Source organism: Onychostruthus taczanowskii, unplaced genomic scaffold (genome assembly GCF_017590055.1).
Source record: "Onychostruthus taczanowskii isolate IOZ18803 unplaced genomic scaffold, ASM1759005v1 scaffold3, whole genome shotgun sequence".
Classification (NCBI taxonomy): Eukaryota; Metazoa; Chordata; class Aves; order Passeriformes; family Passeridae; genus Onychostruthus; species Onychostruthus taczanowskii.
In genome coordinates this window covers 23118605-23137492 of record NW_024500349.1, presented here as the reverse complement: position 1 = coordinate 23137492, position 18888 = coordinate 23118605, and the positions used below count along the sequence as shown (strand labels likewise).

General features: G+C 44.7%; 1 protein-coding gene across 1 annotated transcript in view; it reads right to left on the bottom strand.

Annotated features, from left to right (window-relative positions):
- The window catches only part of LOC121338032 (vasoactive intestinal polypeptide receptor), a 105234-nt gene extending 96265 nt beyond the window's left edge, over nucleotides 1–8969 (bottom strand). Inside the window, exon 1 of the mRNA XM_041408575.1 lies at nucleotides 8869–8969. Within this exon, the coding sequence (XP_041264509.1) occupies nucleotides 8869–8925 (57 nt within the window). The 5' untranslated portion in view covers nucleotides 8926–8969. The remainder of the gene's footprint in view (nucleotides 1–8868) is intronic.
- Between the last annotated feature and the right edge of the window lie 9919 nt (nucleotides 8970–18888).

Here is an 18888-nt window from a genome sequence, read left to right as displayed (position 1 = left end):
GAACTCCCAGCACACGCTCAGCAAGGGGAGCAAAGCAGCCCCATCATTCCCTGCTGAATTATCCCGAATTACAGGGAGGAAAAAAAAAAGCAGCCAAAAAATGTCAGGCACAGCTCAGGACTGAGCCCAACCACTGATGGTGAGGAGGATGAAGTGACTTTAGCCACTTTAAACAAGGCACAGGTTTAATCTCCACTCAGGAAACTCCTGAGGGCAGTGAAAGGTGACTTAAAAATTAAAAAAAAAATTTAAAGAATAAAAAAATAAAAATTAAAAAAAGCAAGTACATGTGTGCCTCACAGCCATGTGCAGGATGAACGAGTTCCCCTCTCCCCTGACAAATGGATGGGGTAGAAGATATAACAATAATCACCACATTCATTTAAAATGAGAGGTGGATGTGGCAAAATCAAGGTGGCAGAAGTGTAATCCCCAGCAGGGTTTGGATCCTGGCCATTCCCAAGCTGAGTACATAAAAATGCTGAGGGTCAGCCTTGAGGCTGCTTTTCATTTTGGTGCAGATGTGCAGAGTTGTATGTTATGTGCTTTTTTTCAGGGGTGGTGGTGACCACAAGCAGCGCATTTAATTTGATTTCATTTCCTTCCTGCCTGGCAAGGGGATGTGTGCTCCTCAAAGTCTGAGCTGCCACTTGGGAGAGATGAAATAAAACCTGTTCTTGGGTAAGGAATAAAGCAGGCTGCAGGGAAGAGCTCAGCATGGAGGAAATTTCCTTCGGTTTTTTTCACTCTTACACAGCACAACAATCCAGTTTGAGGCTAAAGATCTGCAAAGAGAGGTGTCTGCCAAAGGAATGAAGTGCCACTGTACCTGTGCAAGGTGCAGAATGAGGTAACTTTAATTTTGGTGTTCACAGCATCACTGAGTCCCAGAATCCTACAATGGTTTGGGCTGACAGGGACCTTCAAGATCATCCTCCAACCCCACAGAGCATCTGCAGGGGCTTCTCTCTCTCTCAAAGGGATGATGTGGGATATTTTTCTATCCCTCCAGAGGTCTGGAAGCGGTCAGCAGCACTGACCCTGCCCTCACTGCTGACCCCACAGGAGCTCAGACCATCCTGGTCACTCAGACACCCCAAATGCCAAAACTGGGGTGTCCTGATCTGTCAGAATCCCACCTGCAAGGGAGCTCCCATGCTGAGCATCTGTGACAGCCAGGGACATCTGTGAGGGCCCTGGGGACACTGCTCAGATGTTGGTGGGGATGTTCCAGATCACCAGGGATTAATTGAAACATCTGTTAAACACAGGATCCAGGCTGGAGCCTCAAATAAGTCTTTTCAAAAGACACCCAATGGATTTCAGCTTGCAAAAGGAGACACCAGGTATTGATATTCTGCCCTCCAGACAAGAATTGTGTTTAAATAGATTTTTTTTTTTCTCCATCCCTCTTGACGAGATGACAGGGATGAGGATGAAAAAACCCGTGGAGCTCATACAGGAGAAGGAACACCACTGCTGAAAAAATAACAGGATCATGGGGATGGTGGCTCAGCAGAGCTGGGATCTCTTTATTCAATTCTTTTGGCCTCTTCTCCACTTTAAATCCATGCAAATTAATGGAGCCAGGCCATGACAGCCAGCAGAGTTTATCAAAACCACATCACACCCCCAGCTCGTTAGTGAAACGCATCAAAAAATAACCCAACTTTGGTTCTGAATTAGAAAATAATCACAATTCTGCGCAAACACTGGAATTGAAATGGCAAGCAGATTTACAGAAGTGTAACTCTCCAGCTCCCAGCAATGCAAACAGTGAAATGGAGAGTTAGGGAGTTCCCTGGTGGGGGGAGAAATCCACCTAATGTGACTAATGGAGGAATTTAAAGCTGTTAATGTCCACTGGTGCAGCTGACTGAAAAAGCGACTGTGGTAATTTAAAATACAACAGGGTCTCTAAAATTCCTGTAGAGGAACAGGACTTTACAGCCTGGAAATCCTACATACATACATATATATATATAAGTATATATATAGATATATATGTATATATATGTGTGTGTATATATATGTATATATATATTTATATATACAAATAAAAAAAATTATATGTACATATAAATATATATACATACATATAAATATAGACACACATATAAACATATATATGCATATACATGTATATATGCATATAGACATACATATAAATATATATACACATATATATGTATATATATACACACATATATAGGCATATATATACACATACACAAATATGTATATAAATATACATATATATAAAAAATAGATATAAAACCATGAAATTATATATTATATATATATATATATATACACACATATGTAACAGTCAGTGCTGGAGATAAGATCTGCCCCAGTAAAGTGCCAGTAGAGCAGCACCAATGCGAGCTCTGCAGCCTTGAGCAACCCACAGCACACATCCCTGCTCACAGAAACCTCCCAAAATTCACTCCACAAACCAACCATCTCCAAATGACCCAGCTGGGGGCTGATGCCACCCAACAAGGACACCAGGGTGGGACACCAGGTGCATCTGCCTGGCACCCACAGCACTGGGGGCAAAAAATAGCAGAGGCAAGGGCTGGAAGGGCGAGGAAATCTCACATCTGCTTGCTCCTCTTCACCTCACCTGCTCGCTCCCAGCAGGTCAGGCCTTGTTCACAGGGAATATTTATTTTTGTGCAGATTGGCAATTATTAAACAGAAGGGATTTGTGGCTCTCCCCTCGCTGGGGTTTGTTTGAGGCTGAGCTGGTTCAAAGCCACAGCCAAGGGGATGCTCCTGATAAAGCTGAAGTTTTGGGGTGGGAAATATTTGTGCTGCGTTAACAATATCCTCATCAGTCACTGGTTCATCCTCAGAAAGTTGCATTTCTTAATTAAACTATTTATCCTTAAAAAACTTTATTTAAAAACACAGCTCATTTTTTTAACTTACTAAAAAAAAACTACTATAAAGCTCACAATTAATGAAACTATCATAGAAATAAAAACCAATAAACATCTAAATCCACACAAAAAGCACCATCTCACACATTTAAACCCAACCCTTACCAAAAAAAACCCCAAAAAACCTCAACATGCACCTTTTCTTTTACATCTTCAGGAACTTTTTAGGTTTTCTAGCAGTGTTGAAGTAGCCTGGTATTGCCCCATTTAACAAATAAATGTGTTTTATAATGATGCAAGGAGCATCCAATGGCTTTGGGAGCTCATCCCCTCTTCAAAAATCTCCTCAAAACCTTCCCCAGGCACTTCCTGAGTGCTAATGAATGAACTCTCCCCATGTTAGAGTTCTGGGTACTGAGAATTTTAGAGTTTCTGTACTGACAGACTCGAACCCCCAGGAGAACACTGCATTTGACCTGAAGCCGTGGAAAAAACTTCCAAAATTGATTGATGACACTAAGATTACAGGTGGGTAGTTGATTAGAAGTGTGTAATATCACAAAATAGAAAACTTAGAGTTTAAAGTTTCAGAATGTAGCAATATATATGGGAAAAAATAGAAGTTTTAAAGCAGTAGCTAGTTGTTCTTCTTTACCTTCTTCTTCATAAGTTTGAGTAGTATTTTATAATTAAACAGAAAAGTCCACATTGCAGACTTTGAGAGGTTAGTTATTAAGTGAAAATAATTTAAGTGTTATTTCTTAATTAAATAGTTTAGCTCTAAAAAAACCTTGTAGCAAAAGATTGTGAACCATTTTGTGCCTTGTTCAACACTACAAAACTCACTGTTGTGAGACTGTAACAAAGATAAGAAATAATAAACATCTAAATAAAAACAATAATAAATTATTATCTAATAATAGTCTAATCTAATGATTAGATAATAATAAATTATCTAAATAAAAAAATATCTAAATAATGAACTATCATCTCAAGTGCCTTCAATCCCAGCCTCAATAGGAGAAAAAAATCCCAGGAAAGGAGAAGGATGTGCCCAGGGAGATGAATCAGCCCAGAGAAATCTCTGGTGCTCATTCTGTATAAAGGAATGGTGACAAAAAGGCTGCTCAGGTGAGGACCAGCCTTCTCCAGCTGTGCCCAGCCATAGCAGGAGCTGTGGAGCTCTGGGTGGGTGCCACTCTGAAGGTTGGCATCACATCCCTGGCCCTCTCATGGAGCCAAATGTTTGGGGTTTCTGCCTCTGCAGCCTCCTGAGTTTTCATTTTCAGAGGTAAAATCGTCTCCCCTCTTGGCTGAGGTGCCACCCAGCTGAAGCTGTGGGAGCTTGTGACTTCTGGAGAACATCTGGGAGCGTGGAGGGGAGGGAGTGGCTGCACTCAGAGGGAAACCTGCACAGGGCAGCACAGGAGGACAAACCCCTGCCTTGGCACAGGCCAGTCTGTGTGTCTGTCCATCCTGCTGGGCACAGCTCCAGCCCCTCCTGCTCTGGGCTCTCCAGTCACCTCCAGCTCCTTTTGTCCCCTGACCTGGGATTTTTTCTTGGCTGCAATTCCTAGATTTTGATTCTCGTAAAGCTCTTTCCTCTTCTTCCCAACACAGAAGAGAGAAAGCTGATGAAAGCAGGGAGTGGGGCTATATTAATCCCACAGCCTTTCCCAGGCATTGGAAAACCACAAATCCACATCCCCTGAGGCAGGGTGATGCAGCAGGGGAAGTGACAGCAGCACAGAAGTGACACTGCCACGCTGGTGCTGACCTGGTCTGAGGGCAGGGCATGACCTCCTGAGTTCCTAAAGCCCAGTTGAATCCTGCTCCCCACCAAAACCTAAGATTTTTTTATTCTGCACTGATAATCTCAGCCTTTTCCTGAATTTCAGCCACTCAGGGTGTGACAAATCTCCTCCAAGTGCACTCAGGTCTGGCTTAAAAAAAGATCATCAAATCTCAGGTCTCGTTTTCCACAGTGTCTGGTTCCCTTCCCCAGGCTGCCAATAAATGGGACACTTGATGCTGAACAGGGAGATCTCTCTCCTGTCCCTCTTCCCTCTGTTCCAAAAGATTTGTGTCTACATTCTAGCCCAAACACCAGAAAATTCCCAGTCCTCCCAGACTATCAGCATATCATGTGGAAGATTGGTTTTGACAAGTCACCAGTCTCTCCAGTTGTTTCTGCTGGAGACCATCTGGTAAAGGCAAAAACCTCTCTATTTTTTTTTCTCCTTTTTCCCCCCCTGAAAATGAATATAAACTCTGCATGTTTGCCATTTCTAAGGCAGCCTCGCAGCTGAAACACCTCTCTCCTGACATGGTCCCACCTCTCACTCAGTCTCCACTTGCAATTTGCCAAACGTGCAGAGCATCCCCCTGTTCTGCATCCCCCGACTGCCCCGATCCCTCCTTGGAAAGCCGAGTGTGAGAGACAAAAAGCCACTCAAAAATTCACTGTGAAACACTGAGAACGAGAACAAAATGTTTTGTCAGCCTCAGGAGCCACCACAGGATAAAAAGCAACTCACCTGAGTTTGGATTTCTATCCGGAGCACTCTGGCTCTCACACCTCTCACTGAGGGGTTGGAACCAGAGGATTTTTAAAGTGTTATGAAAACGGAGGAAATGCACCTCCACACCCAAAATTCACAGCCCGGGTGGCTTTCCCTGTCCATGGTCCCACCTGGCTCCTGCTGCTGAGTGTCTGGTAAAAATCCCTTTTTAAGTACCACCCTGGTGGACTCGGCTGCTCTTGCAGCCCATCCCAATTCCTGGCTGGTTGTCCGGAGTTTCCTGCTGGAGCTGGGAGGGCGTGATAACGATGCTGTGAATGCCCCTGCTGTCTGCTGGTGAGTAAAAAACAGCTTGAAACAGCTTTAAGTATTTCCTCTAGCACGTTTTTCCCCCTCAGATACTGTTCCCCCCACCTATTTTACAATTTTGCCTTTTTATGCCCTTAGTAAGAGCTCCCACAATATTATTCTTGCTGATTGTGTGTCCTCTCTGAAAACTTTATAGAAAGAGGCAGAGAGGCTTTCAGAGCTACCTAGACACAGGGTTGGGCAACTGGTTCTCCTGAATAAAGTCAGTCATGCATTTATACAAGCAAAAATTGAATAAATCATACACCCAGTGATAATTCAGGGTTTGTGGCAAGGCCTTTGTTAAACACATGTTGTTATTGCTAAAGGATCTTTGTGCTGGGTGCAGGAACTGGCCTGGAGGATCCCAGTGAGAACCTTGTCTTTTGGCCAAAACCATTTGTGGTTGTTGTGTTTAAAGTATATTTATGTCACTTCACAGATTCTCAATCAATAACAGGAGGAAAGAGGCACAGACACAGCTGAAGTGGTTGTTATGATTTCTGTGGAGCTCAGATTTCACTGATTTTCCACACTGATCACATCTCCAGCATTTGCACTCGGACTGATGAAGAATCAGATCTGAGTTGTTTTATTCTTTTCTATCACAAACCTACTTCAAGGCTGGAACAGAGCAATGCTCTGAAGAAAAGCACAAATTACACCAGCTGGGCAGATTTGGCTAATTCAAGGAGCTTGAAATCTGAAGACATGTGGAATCCACCAACTGCTTCAAATTATCCACATCTCATGTTCTAGACACACACTGGGGAAAAAAAAAGTGTCTAATTTGTAGCTCTTCAGGCCAAATTATCTTAATTACACTCCTAAAAGCAACACAGAAGAACCTAAAAGGGATTATTGTGCATTTACACCACATCCACACCACCATTAACACTTTTATTCCAACTTTTCCAAGCTGATCCTGGCAGGAGGGCAGGACTTTGGTGAGCATGGCTTGATGACCTCAGCAAATGGGATCTGCCCGATTCCCTCTTCTCCACAGCGTGCACAATGAGAGATGAAAGTTTATAACAGCAATTAGAAACCACATGGCTGCAAGAGTTTTATGGTGCTGAACTTGTTGATCAGCCACTTGTTCAGAGTTTTTTCCCCAAGGACGTACAAATATAATTATCATAAGAAATTATATGAAACAAACCCAAACCAATCAAGCTCTGCTGAGCCATCACAGAGTCAGGTTATGACTGCAGAGCTACTTTTGTTTAAAAATCAGCACCAAATCCCAGGTTTAAGCTGAGAAACAAACCAGGAATTTTCTCCAGCACTGAGGCAGTTCAGTATTAGTCACCTTGCAGATCGGTGCTGATAAGGAGCATGTGAATCTTTTTAACCCACCAGCGTGAACCAGATCCCAGGAACATTAACAACAACAACAACAGAATAATAAAAGGGCTGGAAAGGAAGCAGTTACAGGATTGCACCCGGTCTTGTGCTGCCCCAAAGCTTTAGGGATTTGTGCTTATTGATGGCAGCCCAAGAGCATCACCCACAGCCTGATCCTGCCACCCCTTGCAGAGTGAGCTTCAGCAGCCCTGGGACCTCACCCTCTGCAGGATCTGGCCCCACAGGAGCCCTTCATGCCAACAATCTTTAAAGAAACGGGAATTTTGCCAAGGGCTTCAGTGGAAGCAAGAGCTGGAGCAGCTCCAGCAGCTGATGAGAACACTGCCCCCTTCTCCTTTCCCCAGCTCCAGCCCTGGACACTTGGGCTATTTTGGATCTTCCCTAAAGCAAGCTCTGTAGAATCCCAATAACTGATTGCCTTGTCCTTTTTTTCTGTACTTTAATCCATTTTCCCAACCTGTTCATCCTCTAAGAAAGTCTTTGGCGATGCAGTTGGGTGGGTGGCTCATGGTGACAGCCAAAAAAAATTACAATGAAATCCATTTGTTTCATTCCTTGTGGGACATGGAGAGAAGAAAGGGGAGAAGGAAAGGGAGACAAGTGATGCACTGACACATCTGGGTTAACTTCCACTCTCTGAGGCTCAGCTTGCTTGGTCTGACTCTGCTTTAAGACCAGGCTGGATGATGCTCTGAGCAACTGGTCTACTGAAAGCTGCCCTGTCCACAGGGCTTTGGAATCAGATGCTATTTATTTCCAGCCATTCTACAATTCTGTGATGGTTCTGTGACCACAAGCACTGTCACCAGCCCAGCAAATCAAACACAGGTGACTTGCAATGGACGGTACAACCCAATTGTGGTGGGCAACCTCACCCAGCTCTACGGGATGCTGGGGAGGCAGCCTCACCTTCCCGAGAGAAAACAGCTGTGGGAGCAGCTTACAAGTGAGAGGGAAACTCAGCCACAGCCAGCACCAAATCTCCCCCCAACCCCAGGCTGCTAAATTAAAACCAGTCTCGTTCTAAATCAAACGCTGTGAGGAAACGAGCCGTGAGAACAAAGCGAAATCAGGGAATTGCAGACTCCCTGAATGGTCTGGGATGGAAAGGACCTTGAAGATGCTCCGGTTCCACCCCGTGCCACGGGCAGGGACACCTTTCCCTGGAGCGGGGAGCTCAGCGAAGCGTGCAGAAGCCGTGTCCTGTGCCCGCTGGCACGGAGGATCAGCTGCGCTCGCACGTGTGACTCTGTGCGGGGCTGACCCAGCTCCAGGAGAAGCAAACCCCCTTTGCTCAGCCTGCCCCGAGCCAGCACGGACATCACACCCGGCAGGGACCCGGCAGCCCGGACACATCCCCGGCTCCGGAGCGCTGGAAAGCGGCGCTTTGCCCAACTTCTGGGCAGCTGCAGGGAGAGCCCATCCCAGAGCCCCTCGGGGAAAGCTCATCCCGTTATCCCCAGGTGTGCGGCGAGCAGTCACCGAGCTCCCGAACAGAAACCAAAGCGAACCTGAACGACAGCGAAACCCGGAGCCGCTTGCGGAACAAAACGCTAAAATCCCGCAGGGAATCCCTCCGGCTCAAAGAGATCCTCTCACCCGCCAGGGGAACGCGCACCTGACCCTAAACCCCAACCGAGCGCTCGCTATTCCCCGCACTCCCGTCTCGCAGGGGAAGGAGCAGACCGTGCCGAAGTTGCCCGAAGTTTGCCCGAGGCGTGCGGCAATGCCCGCTCACTCACCGCGGCCAGCAGGCAGCCGAGCAGCGGCACGGCGCGGCGCAGCACCGAGCCCCGCATCCTGCCCCGGCCCCGCAGCCCCGCTCCGGCTCCCGGCGCATCCAGCGGGCACGGCAGCGGCTGGAGGAGGAGGACGAGGAGGCACGGCAGCAGGAGGAAGGAGGAGGAGGAGGAGGAGGAGGAGGAGGAGGAGGCAGCGGCTCCGAGCCCGCGCCGCCCCCGGCACCGCCCCCGCCCGCCCCAGGTGCGGCAGCGGCGCTGCCCCGAGCCCCGGCTCCTTCCTTCTCCTTCCTTCTCACCCGGCTTTCCTTCACCTTTATTAAATGTCCCTTCCCTGCTTTTTTCCTCTTCTTTCCCCCTTTTTTCCTTCTTGCCCTTCCTTTCCTCTTTCCCCCTTCTCGTTCCCCTCTTCCTTCCTTCCCTCCCCTTTATCTTTTTCCTTTCTCTTTTTTCTTTTTATTTCCTATTTTTTATTTTTCCCTTTCCCTCATCTCTTCCCCCTTTCTCTCCGATTTCCCACATTTCCTTTTCACTATTTCCCCCTTTCCTCTCTCTTCCCTTTTTACTTGGTCTCCCTTTTTATCTTTTTCTTTTCCCCCCTTCTGTCTTTTCTCTTTCTTTCCTATTTCCTCCTTCTTCTCTATTTCCCCCTATTTATTTCCTTTCCTTTCCTTTCCTTTCCTTTCCTTTCCTTTCCTTTCCTTTCCTTTCCTTTCCTTTCCTTTCCTTTCCTTTCCTTTCCTGTCCTGTCCTGTCCTGTCCTGTCCTGTCCTTCCCCTTCCCCTTCCCCTTCCCCTTCTGGGAATGTGACCCAGGACTGCTGGAAAGGGAAAGGAATGAATGATTGAGGCATTTGGCTTCCTCTGAAATAACTGCTTCGTAAGAACTGGTTAAATGGGCCAAAAATCCCAGTTCAGTGATCTGTATGTATATTTTCCCCAGAAAAAGGCAGAAGAATTTCATGTTGTAGGTCACTGACTTGGAATTCCTGGATTCCTCAGATTGGAGGAACAGCTCAAGACCAGGCTGACCTTCATTTTTTAAAATAAAAATGTGGAAATCCTTCCCCTTTCCAGCACACTGCACAGCATTTCATTTAATATTAAGGGCAATGCTCCTTTCAATTCAAGACAACCCTCAGGTCTAAGCTTGCTTTAGTGTAGAAAGCCAAATAAACCTTATAAATAAAGGTAAAAGTAAGAAAAATAATACCCTCCTTGCTGTTCCTTTCCCCCCAGCCCCACTAGATTTTCAGGCTCCAACAGATGGACAGACTTGTTGTTTTGTAAAGCACCTGCTGAAAAAAACCAAAATCCTCAAGGAAAGAAAATAAAATCTTCATATTTTGGAGGCCCTGGAGACAGCTCCCTAATTCCAGACTCTTCAATTTACTGAAACAACCAAAAAAAAAAGCTATTTTTAGGGAAAAGGCTTAATGGCTAAAAATCCAAAGTTATATCCAGTCTTTAACTCTTGTTAGCAGATCACTAAACCATCGATTTTTTAAAGTTAACCTGCAAAGGGAAAGAAAAAAAAAATTAGTGTCTTTTCCCCCCACTTTTCTGAAAAGATGTGAATTTATTGGCATTGTAAATATTTTCCCCCTTTTTGTGCTTTTTTTTTTTCATTTGATACGAAAAATCCCCATCCTCTCCCTTGTTTCTCATCATAGGTCTGATGGTGGCCTATAATTGCCAGTATAAAAAGAGGGACAAGATGTTAATTACCTCAATTAGTTGTACAGAGGTTTATAAAGCTATATAAAGCTCAGTTTGGATCCTAAAATAACTGGGTAGAGCTGATTAGCTGGTCACTGCATCCCCCCACTAATTACAGCCACTTTGGGTTTCCTTATTTAATTTATTAATGCAGCCCGAATGCTTTCAAGTAGCCTGTTAAGGATAAATTTTGGGGGGAAGGAGGAGGGGAGCGAGGTATTGGCAGGTGCTGCTTTTTGGGTTCTTTGCAGAGAGTAAATCTGGAGGGTTTGGGATTTTACAGGAAAAGTCTGAAGCACATTTTGCCCCGTGGACTGTGCTGGATCGAGGTCCAGCAGGTTTGCTGCGTTGAGGGTATGGAATTTTGGCAGGAAATAATCCTCTTGTGATGCTGCTGGTCCTCAGGGATCAGAAGGGCTGGGTTTAATTCTTGATTAAAACCAATTCAGCTCTCAAGTCTGGTCGTGTTCAACAAGAGCTTCCACAGATTCACAAATAGTTCATTTACAACACCATAAATCTGGTTCCATTCAGTGAAGGAGGAGAGAAACAGCCCTGAGCAAACAGCTATTTTCCCCTTCCTTTTTTTCCTTTTTCCTTCATATTTAATTTTATCCAGACTCCTCCTGTACTATAATTTTTGGCCTTGCCAAAGGGTTGGACCATGTGTTACAGGTGGGGTTTTGTTGTCTGCATGTGAGGCACGGTGTATCATCATTTGCATCCTTAAGGGTGTGGAAGTTAATATGCAAATGAGCATTAATGAGGGGCTAGGGTCCTTTCAGTGAGAATTTACAGTGAATACAACAGGTAAAATAAATATTTTAGTCCTCCTCCACACTGAAACAACATCAGGCTGTGGGACCTCTGCCTCCCTCCAGACATCATTCTTTTGTCATGCCTTTCTCTGGCCAGGTGCAAGACAAAAGAGGGAAAACTCATGTTCTTCTCATCAATTCTTCTCCAAATTCAGATAACTCTCTAAAAAAAATCTGATCATTTTTTACAAGTGAACTCCACAGCACTGGGAGAAATCTACTTTCTTGATTTGAGCCCACCTCCTGCTCATTTCATCCCATGCCCCCAGATCTTTCACTGTGGCAGTGAAATCACATTCCCTTCTCCACGTGGCTAAAGGCTCTGTGTCAGTGCAGACTGAAAAGTCCCAAACTCTCTGGAGCTTTTGGCATCTTTTTTTGCCCTCTTCTTATCCCTGTGTATCCTCTTTAAAACAAAAATGGGTGCCTGAACAATTCAAGATGTCAGGTTTACGGCACGGCCTAGTGCTGGTCGTGGTTTAAACCCTCATTTTTGCATTGGGTGGGTGGGAACAGGAGAACTCCCAGCTGAATTACTCAGGTATTCCCATTCCAAGATGTATTTCCCCCAAAGCATGGCTCTGTTTTGAGCTGCTGCAGTTCAGCTTCCATTTCCTCTCTGCTGGTGGGAGCTTGGTGCTCACCTCACTGTGAGTCCATCCAACACCTCCCTGCAAAAGATTTTCCTAAGTTTTGGGGCTGTGAGGGGAAGCTGGAAGGTGACAGCTGCTTGGTGTTGGACAGCGTCTCAGCTAATAAGTTGATAATGCAGCCTAGAAAGTGATTTTTTTTTCCTTAATCTCATCTGTGAACAATTTGAGAAAGTCTTGATCTAATTCCTCTTCACATCAACAGTTACCTCAGTGATCGCTGTCTTGGGCTGGTACATCTTCTCTGGGCCTGCCTTTCTTCATTATTTAACCCTCTCCCTCAAAGGTAATTAACATTTCTGCTGTGGTAGAATCCTTCACAAAATGACTTATCTCTCAGAGGGTTGCTTGGGGAAATGTCATTCAAATGTAAGAAATTTTGGTGGACACTAATGCAGAGGTAAATAAAAGCAACTACTTTGTTTCCTGCCCGTGGTGGTTTGGGGTTTTATGTGGTTTTTTTTTTTTTTTTTTTTTTTTTTTTTTTTTTTTTTTTTTTTTTTTTTTTTTCTTTTTGTCCCCTGTTTTTTTTTTTTTTTAAATTTTTTTTTTTCCCTGTGTGCCTCTGGCAATCAGAAATGCAAAGACTAACAGCAGTGGTGTCTAGAAGGACAATATTTGAGGGCTGATTCATGCAGCAGTTTGCTGCAGGCTGGATTTGGTGTTCTGTGCCCTGTTCCCCATTTAGCTTCCTCTCCAAAGCCAACACAATGCATCTGTTCTGCTTTCCTCTGGCTGACTTTATTTGAACACAGCAATAGCATCACATCCCATCAACAAGCCGCAGAATGAATTCCTGTGCATTATTTGCACTGGGGATTAGAGGCAGGCAAACACTGGCTGTGGTGTTTTGCAAACAGGACCATTCCATCCACCTACAGGACTTCATTATTTGCAAAAAGAAGCACAAACAATTGGGGCTTTCCTGTGGTTTAAAGCCCCTTATTTTATTCAGCGTGGGGTGGAAACACCAGAGTGGCCCTAGGGAAAATCTGAAGTGAGTTGACCACAACCCAGCAGGGCTGAAAGCTCAGACTTTCTTCTCTTTCTGTCCTCAGCTGTCCCCAGAAGTTTTCCAGTGAAGTTCTCCTGGAAATCTCCACCTGTTTAATGACTAAAGCTGTGAGGGCACCAGAGGTGGATATGTCAGTGCAGAAGATGAAATATCTGAGGAGCAGGAGTGGGATTTTTCAATTAAAAGGATCTACCTGATACAAGTGGGCTAAAATCTTGTCCTTGGTCTCTGGGGCAAGGGCAAATTATCCAGTTGCTGATGCTCACCTCACTTTGTAAGCTAAAGATAGCAATAATTACCTACCCAGCTCCCAGGAGAGCTGAGGATTAATTGCTTCATAGTACTCAACATTTATTTTCACACAATCAAAGCCACTGGGAGCAGAAAAAAATAAGCTTTGCAATTACTATTACATATCCACAGGGGACTATCCACTCACAAAATGCTTGGATAAAACAGTTTTCTTAAAAATAATTAAAAAAAATAATAATAATCTTACTTGCACTTGGGCAGAAAAAGAGAAAATCTTCAGGCTCAGGAAGAACAAATCAAATTAAAAAAAGCTGTGCAAACAAACTAACAAGCAAGAACTTTCTCCAGGCTTGGGATGGCAGGGATGGAATGAATTCAGGTGAGTAGCAAACCGTGCATTATGAAAGCAGAGCTGTTTACACTGGGAACATTGCAGAGCTGCTCCAGGGCACAGCACGTGCCCAAGGCACAGGGGAACAGGGCACCTCTCCCTCCTTTCTCCTTGGGGCTCTGCAGAGCCAAGGAGGACAGAGCAGGTGGCCAGGAGGTTGTGAGGACACAAAGCTGCCCAGCACAGTTCTCAGCATGGCTACAACCACATTTCTTAAAATCACAGTTCCCAGCACAGTTCTCAGCATGGCTACAACCACATTTCTTAAAATCACAGTGCCCAGCACAGGCAGGTTCTGTCCCAGGTCGTGGTCACCACGAAGAAACATTTCACCCTTGCTACTGAGAGATTTTTATCTCCTCTAACGCTCACTGAGAGTGGTTTGGCAGCAGAAGAAGGCACAAGAAGCAGGGAAACCAACGCGGTGATTGACACCAGAGATTACACAAGCTAAATAAAAGCTTGGGCTAAAACACGCTCTAGAGAGGGAGATAAAGCCTCCACCTTATCATCAGAGGATGTGACACAGCTGATGCTTTTGTGGAGGAGGCAGGAAATGGAACATTTTACAGAGCCTGGTCAAATGCATCACGGAGCTGCTCTGCACGGAGAGGATTGGCTGCTGATGTCCACAGAACGAGCCCCACTTTCTTCTGACTGGGTGAGGAGAATCTCTGTTGTTAAAATAATGAACTGTTTTTAGGAGCTCAGCAGCTGGAAAGAGGAATTTCTAGAATCTCAGTAATTTTTGTGATAAATGTCTTGAGGCTTGGTATAAACTGACAAGTGCAATAAACAGTGAATAAAAAATTCAGGGCTCGTCCCCAGGTGTCTGCTTGGACTTGCTGGTGGCACTCAGGGACATGGTTTGTTGGTGGACTTGGTAGTGCAGGGTTAATGGCTGGACTTGATCTTGGAGGTCTTTGCCAAGCTAAAAATTCCAAGATTCTGTAAATCTATTGCTCTCCAAGATCCTATCTCTTATCCATCCACCCTTGGCTTCACCACGGACAAAATCCTCCAGAACCTCTGAGACTGGATGTGCCTGATTTACTGAAACCAGTTTTGAGAAGACTGAGCTGCCACATTCATTTCAGGAAAGGGTTAAAGAGGGAAGCCCACATTTCAGAAATCAGCATGTTCATTGAATTTGTGCTGCTAATGAGGATCTGCCTGATCCATCCAGCTGGTTTGTGCTCTGGGGCTGCTGGAGTCCTGAGGGGTGCAAAGAGCCCTGGGGACAGTGGCTCTCATCTCTGCAGAGCCAAATGCTGGGAAGAAGGTGGAATAACAGAGAAAATGCTCAGCAAAGCATTTTTGGCCACACTGTGGAGCATGATCCTGTTTTTCACACCTGCTGGGCTGAGTTGTTACTTTCTCTTTTCTAAGCCAAATGAAAGGTGCAGCTGAGATCCAAAGCACTGGACATCCACTACGACACTCTTTGGGATTCATCAGTCACAAGAGCTCCTGTGAGTTTTTCTCTTTTCTTTTCTACTCCTCTTGTGAAATGAGCAGCAAGCTCAGGCTCCTTTCCTGTCTTTCCTGCAGAGAAGGAGATCTTTCATCTCAGCAGACAGCAGCCTTGGTCTGTTCAGCTCTGTCCAAGCCAGTTGCTCTCACACAGGGCTGGGCAGCCCTGCCCCATGCCTGGACCATGCCAGATTGTTCCTGCAGGCATCAGTCAGGAAAAAAAACCCCACAAAAATCACAAGCTAGGGCTCAAACATGGTGATGAAGAAGGGAATAAAACCCCCTCTTCCCCTCAGACTGAGGGTTTTTTTTTTGCAGCTTGGTAGGAAAACACCTGAGCCTGAAACTTGCTGGTTGTCTATCACCTGGAATCTGGTTGTTTCCACAGGACAAAGATTAAGTCAGAGGCTCTGTGTGTGGATAGAGGGAAGGTATCTGCCTGTCTCAGGGCTCCCCTGTGAGCTCATTCTCCCACACCCCAAACAAACCAATGGCACTGTAAAGAATCAATTTCTGCCTCTGCCTGCTTGTGCTTTTGGCAGTCAGTGAACACTCCTTGTAAGATTATTGATTTTCCTCCTGCTTGTTTAGCTGGGATATCCCTTGTTTCCTGCTCAAACCTGCTCTTTAGAATCCTCCTTGCACTAAGAAACGAGAGCAGCCCTGCTTTTCCCTTTTCACTCAGCTATAATCTCTCAGAGAGAAAGAATCCAAGCAGGTATTAGGGTTGGAAGTTCTTCCTCCAGCCCTCCGTTTTATGAATCAGATTTAAAGCAAGCCTTTCTGCCTGCTGCAGTTCATTTCTCTTGCTTGAACTGATGAATATCCCAGGGTTTGTGCTGCTTATTTCATTCCCTTGCCTGATGCATTCCTTACATGTCTGCTGCCTCCAGGATAGATTTGTGCAAGCAAATTAAGCATCCTCACTATATGTCAGCAAAACATTACATCCACTAATGGAGGGAAGTGTTATGTTCTAAGTCCTTTCAACACACATGAAAAATAAAACTCTGTTTCTTGGGGGGAATAAGAAATGACAGCACATTCTCCTGAATTAATGCTGTCTGGGAAGAATTTGTAGCACATAAATGTAATTTTCCAGATAATTTTGATGTGTTTTTTTTTTTTCCCTTTCCCTCATAACTCTTCTTTCTTTGTAAGCAAAAGACAGTTTCATGCCCACAATCTGCCAGTCTGACTGTACAAAGCAGGGAAACCCTCTCCTAATCCAGACTAAATCGTGTTAGATTTAACAGGATTGACAACGACTGATTTTCCATGCTTCCCTTCAATTTCTGGCTGCGCAAATGACAACAACAAAATATCCCAAAAAAGTCCCTTTCTCCTTTTCTGTATCAGAGCTGGATGAGTGAAGGAGCTGAAGTGTGTGGCATTACTCTGATACCTGTGAGTTGTGAGTCTCTCTGGGAAGTTTGGCACTCCATTTTTCAAGGAAAAAAAGAGATTTTTAAACTGTGGATGCTGCTGTAGTCATTTAGAAAAAAAAAAAAGAAAATCAGACATATGAAAACATGCTTCCCAAGGAGAGCTAAACATTATCCAAGGGGATGCCATAACATAGGCAATCATTGAGGAAGTGAAGCATTAGGCTTTTAGGGAAGATAATTGAATTTATTGAGCTTTCCTGACATGCAGGCTCTGTGGCGGTGCCTCCTGTGTTGCCTGGTGCCTCTGAAAGGGATTTCACAGAGAGGTGAATGACCTTTCTGAAGGGCACGAGAGCTTGGGACTGGATTTTACCTCCAAGGTGCTGCCTTGAACTCGCTCCTCACGTATCAAAGGCTTGGCACAGCCCCAGCCAAGTTCACCGGGGCTCAGCGAAGCTTTATTTGTTTTAACAGAAAATATGACCCTTGGCATTTGTAACATCAATCTCCTCCCTTATCTCTCTATTTACACTCAGCCCTCTGTGTTTTTACAGCGTCTTCTCCCCCGTGCTCACCCCCTGGCTCCCTCAATCCCCTCGGAGCAGGGCAGATTTTCGCGTTTGTGCCGCTGCCCTCGCGCGCTTTTGGGTCAGCAAACAAGAACTTTGGCTGGGGGTGGCAAAGAGCAACCACTCCTGCTCCACAGCTCCACGCAGGGAGGGAGTGGCATCTGTGCACTGAGTTATCTCCAGCCAGAGGCAGCCTGAGAGCTGGGCTCTGTGCACCTGGCAGAGGGAAAATTGTGGATGCCACGGGACAGAGAGAGAGGAACGGCAAAGTGTTTCTCACAGCGGCTTGTGAGAATTTTTAGGGAGTTGTAAGGATGTGATAAGTTATCACATAAGTATAAACAATCTGCAGGTGGTGTTTTTCTACTTCATCTTTCTGTTCTTCTCAAAGATGGTGTATGAGGAAGGTGTTTTTGTTAACTAGCCAGTCAAATAGATTGTATCACTCTATAAAAACCGCGCCGTTTTCTTGAATAAATCTTCTTTTGCTCTTTCTGCAATATTGCCTCCTGCCCATTCCTGTGTCATTCTTGGCACAAGAGTGACAAAAATTATCCCAGTGCCAATGCTGAGGGCAGCACCAAGCATCAGGGAATGTGCTTAGGGGATTTTTGCTCTTTGGAGGCAGTAATATCAATTACTTTTAAAGCATGACCCCACTAAGGTGCTGTCACCTTCAGGCATTCACAACAGGATTTCCAGGAGAAATGGGGGTGATGGAGGTGCTTGACAGCTGGCCTGCAAGCAAAGCTGAGTTAATAGAAGTAATAACAATTAATGATTTTCAAGTGTATCCACAGCAAGGAAGAAGACAAGGCAGCCAGCACAAAAACAGATACATGAACATTTTTGTAAGCCAGGCTACGTGCATAAGCAGATGTGTATAGGTGCCTTATTAAATTTCTGCAAAACTTTTGCCAATTATATTGATGTTAATTGCATTGCAATGAATATAATAAGTTATTGTGATGTAGTTAATGACTTAAGATCATGCTTTGTTAAGAGTATATAAGCTAAAAAGTACGCAAAATAAAACTTTTTTCTTCTTAACCCTAATCACATGTGTGTATGTCACATCCAACCTAACAATAACAGAGGTGTTTTCACTGTAAAATATTGCTAAGAGCAGCTGGGCTAGAAAACTTGCAGTGTCTGTCCCCTCTTGAATGGGAATAGTTCTCTGAGGGGGAATTTAGGCAGCTGTGCCACATCTCCCTCTGTCTGGGGAGGTGAGTGGGTTGGACTCGCTCTGCAGTGAGTCATCCCCATCTCATTTAACTGCAGCTTCACCAATTTTCATTTGTTTATTTGTGTGTTCCAGGCATATCTGATCGATGATGTGGCCCTGGAGTCTCACTGCACCAAAGCTCCACACTTCTCATCAAAGTTTTCCAGCAGAAAGGGGAGAGATCACAGGACAAACATCAAACATGCGGATGCAATTTGTAAAACTGAAGAAGTTCTCCTTTTACCATTTATCCATGCTCAGGTCGAACCAAGGCTTTCTGTTATTGTTAATATCAAGGATGACTACAAAATATAAGCCTGTAATCAAGTCCAAGATGAAATTCAGTCTTTCAGTGTATTTACAAGTGAGAAAATAATCATAATGATTTTAAACAATGCCAAGATAACAAGGAATCTCTGAGAGTTATAATCAGCTAAGGTTTCACTTTAAGAAATTATCCACAATCAAGGAAAAATCACTACAGACTTGGTCTAGATTTCAGTTTACTTAAATCTTGTTGA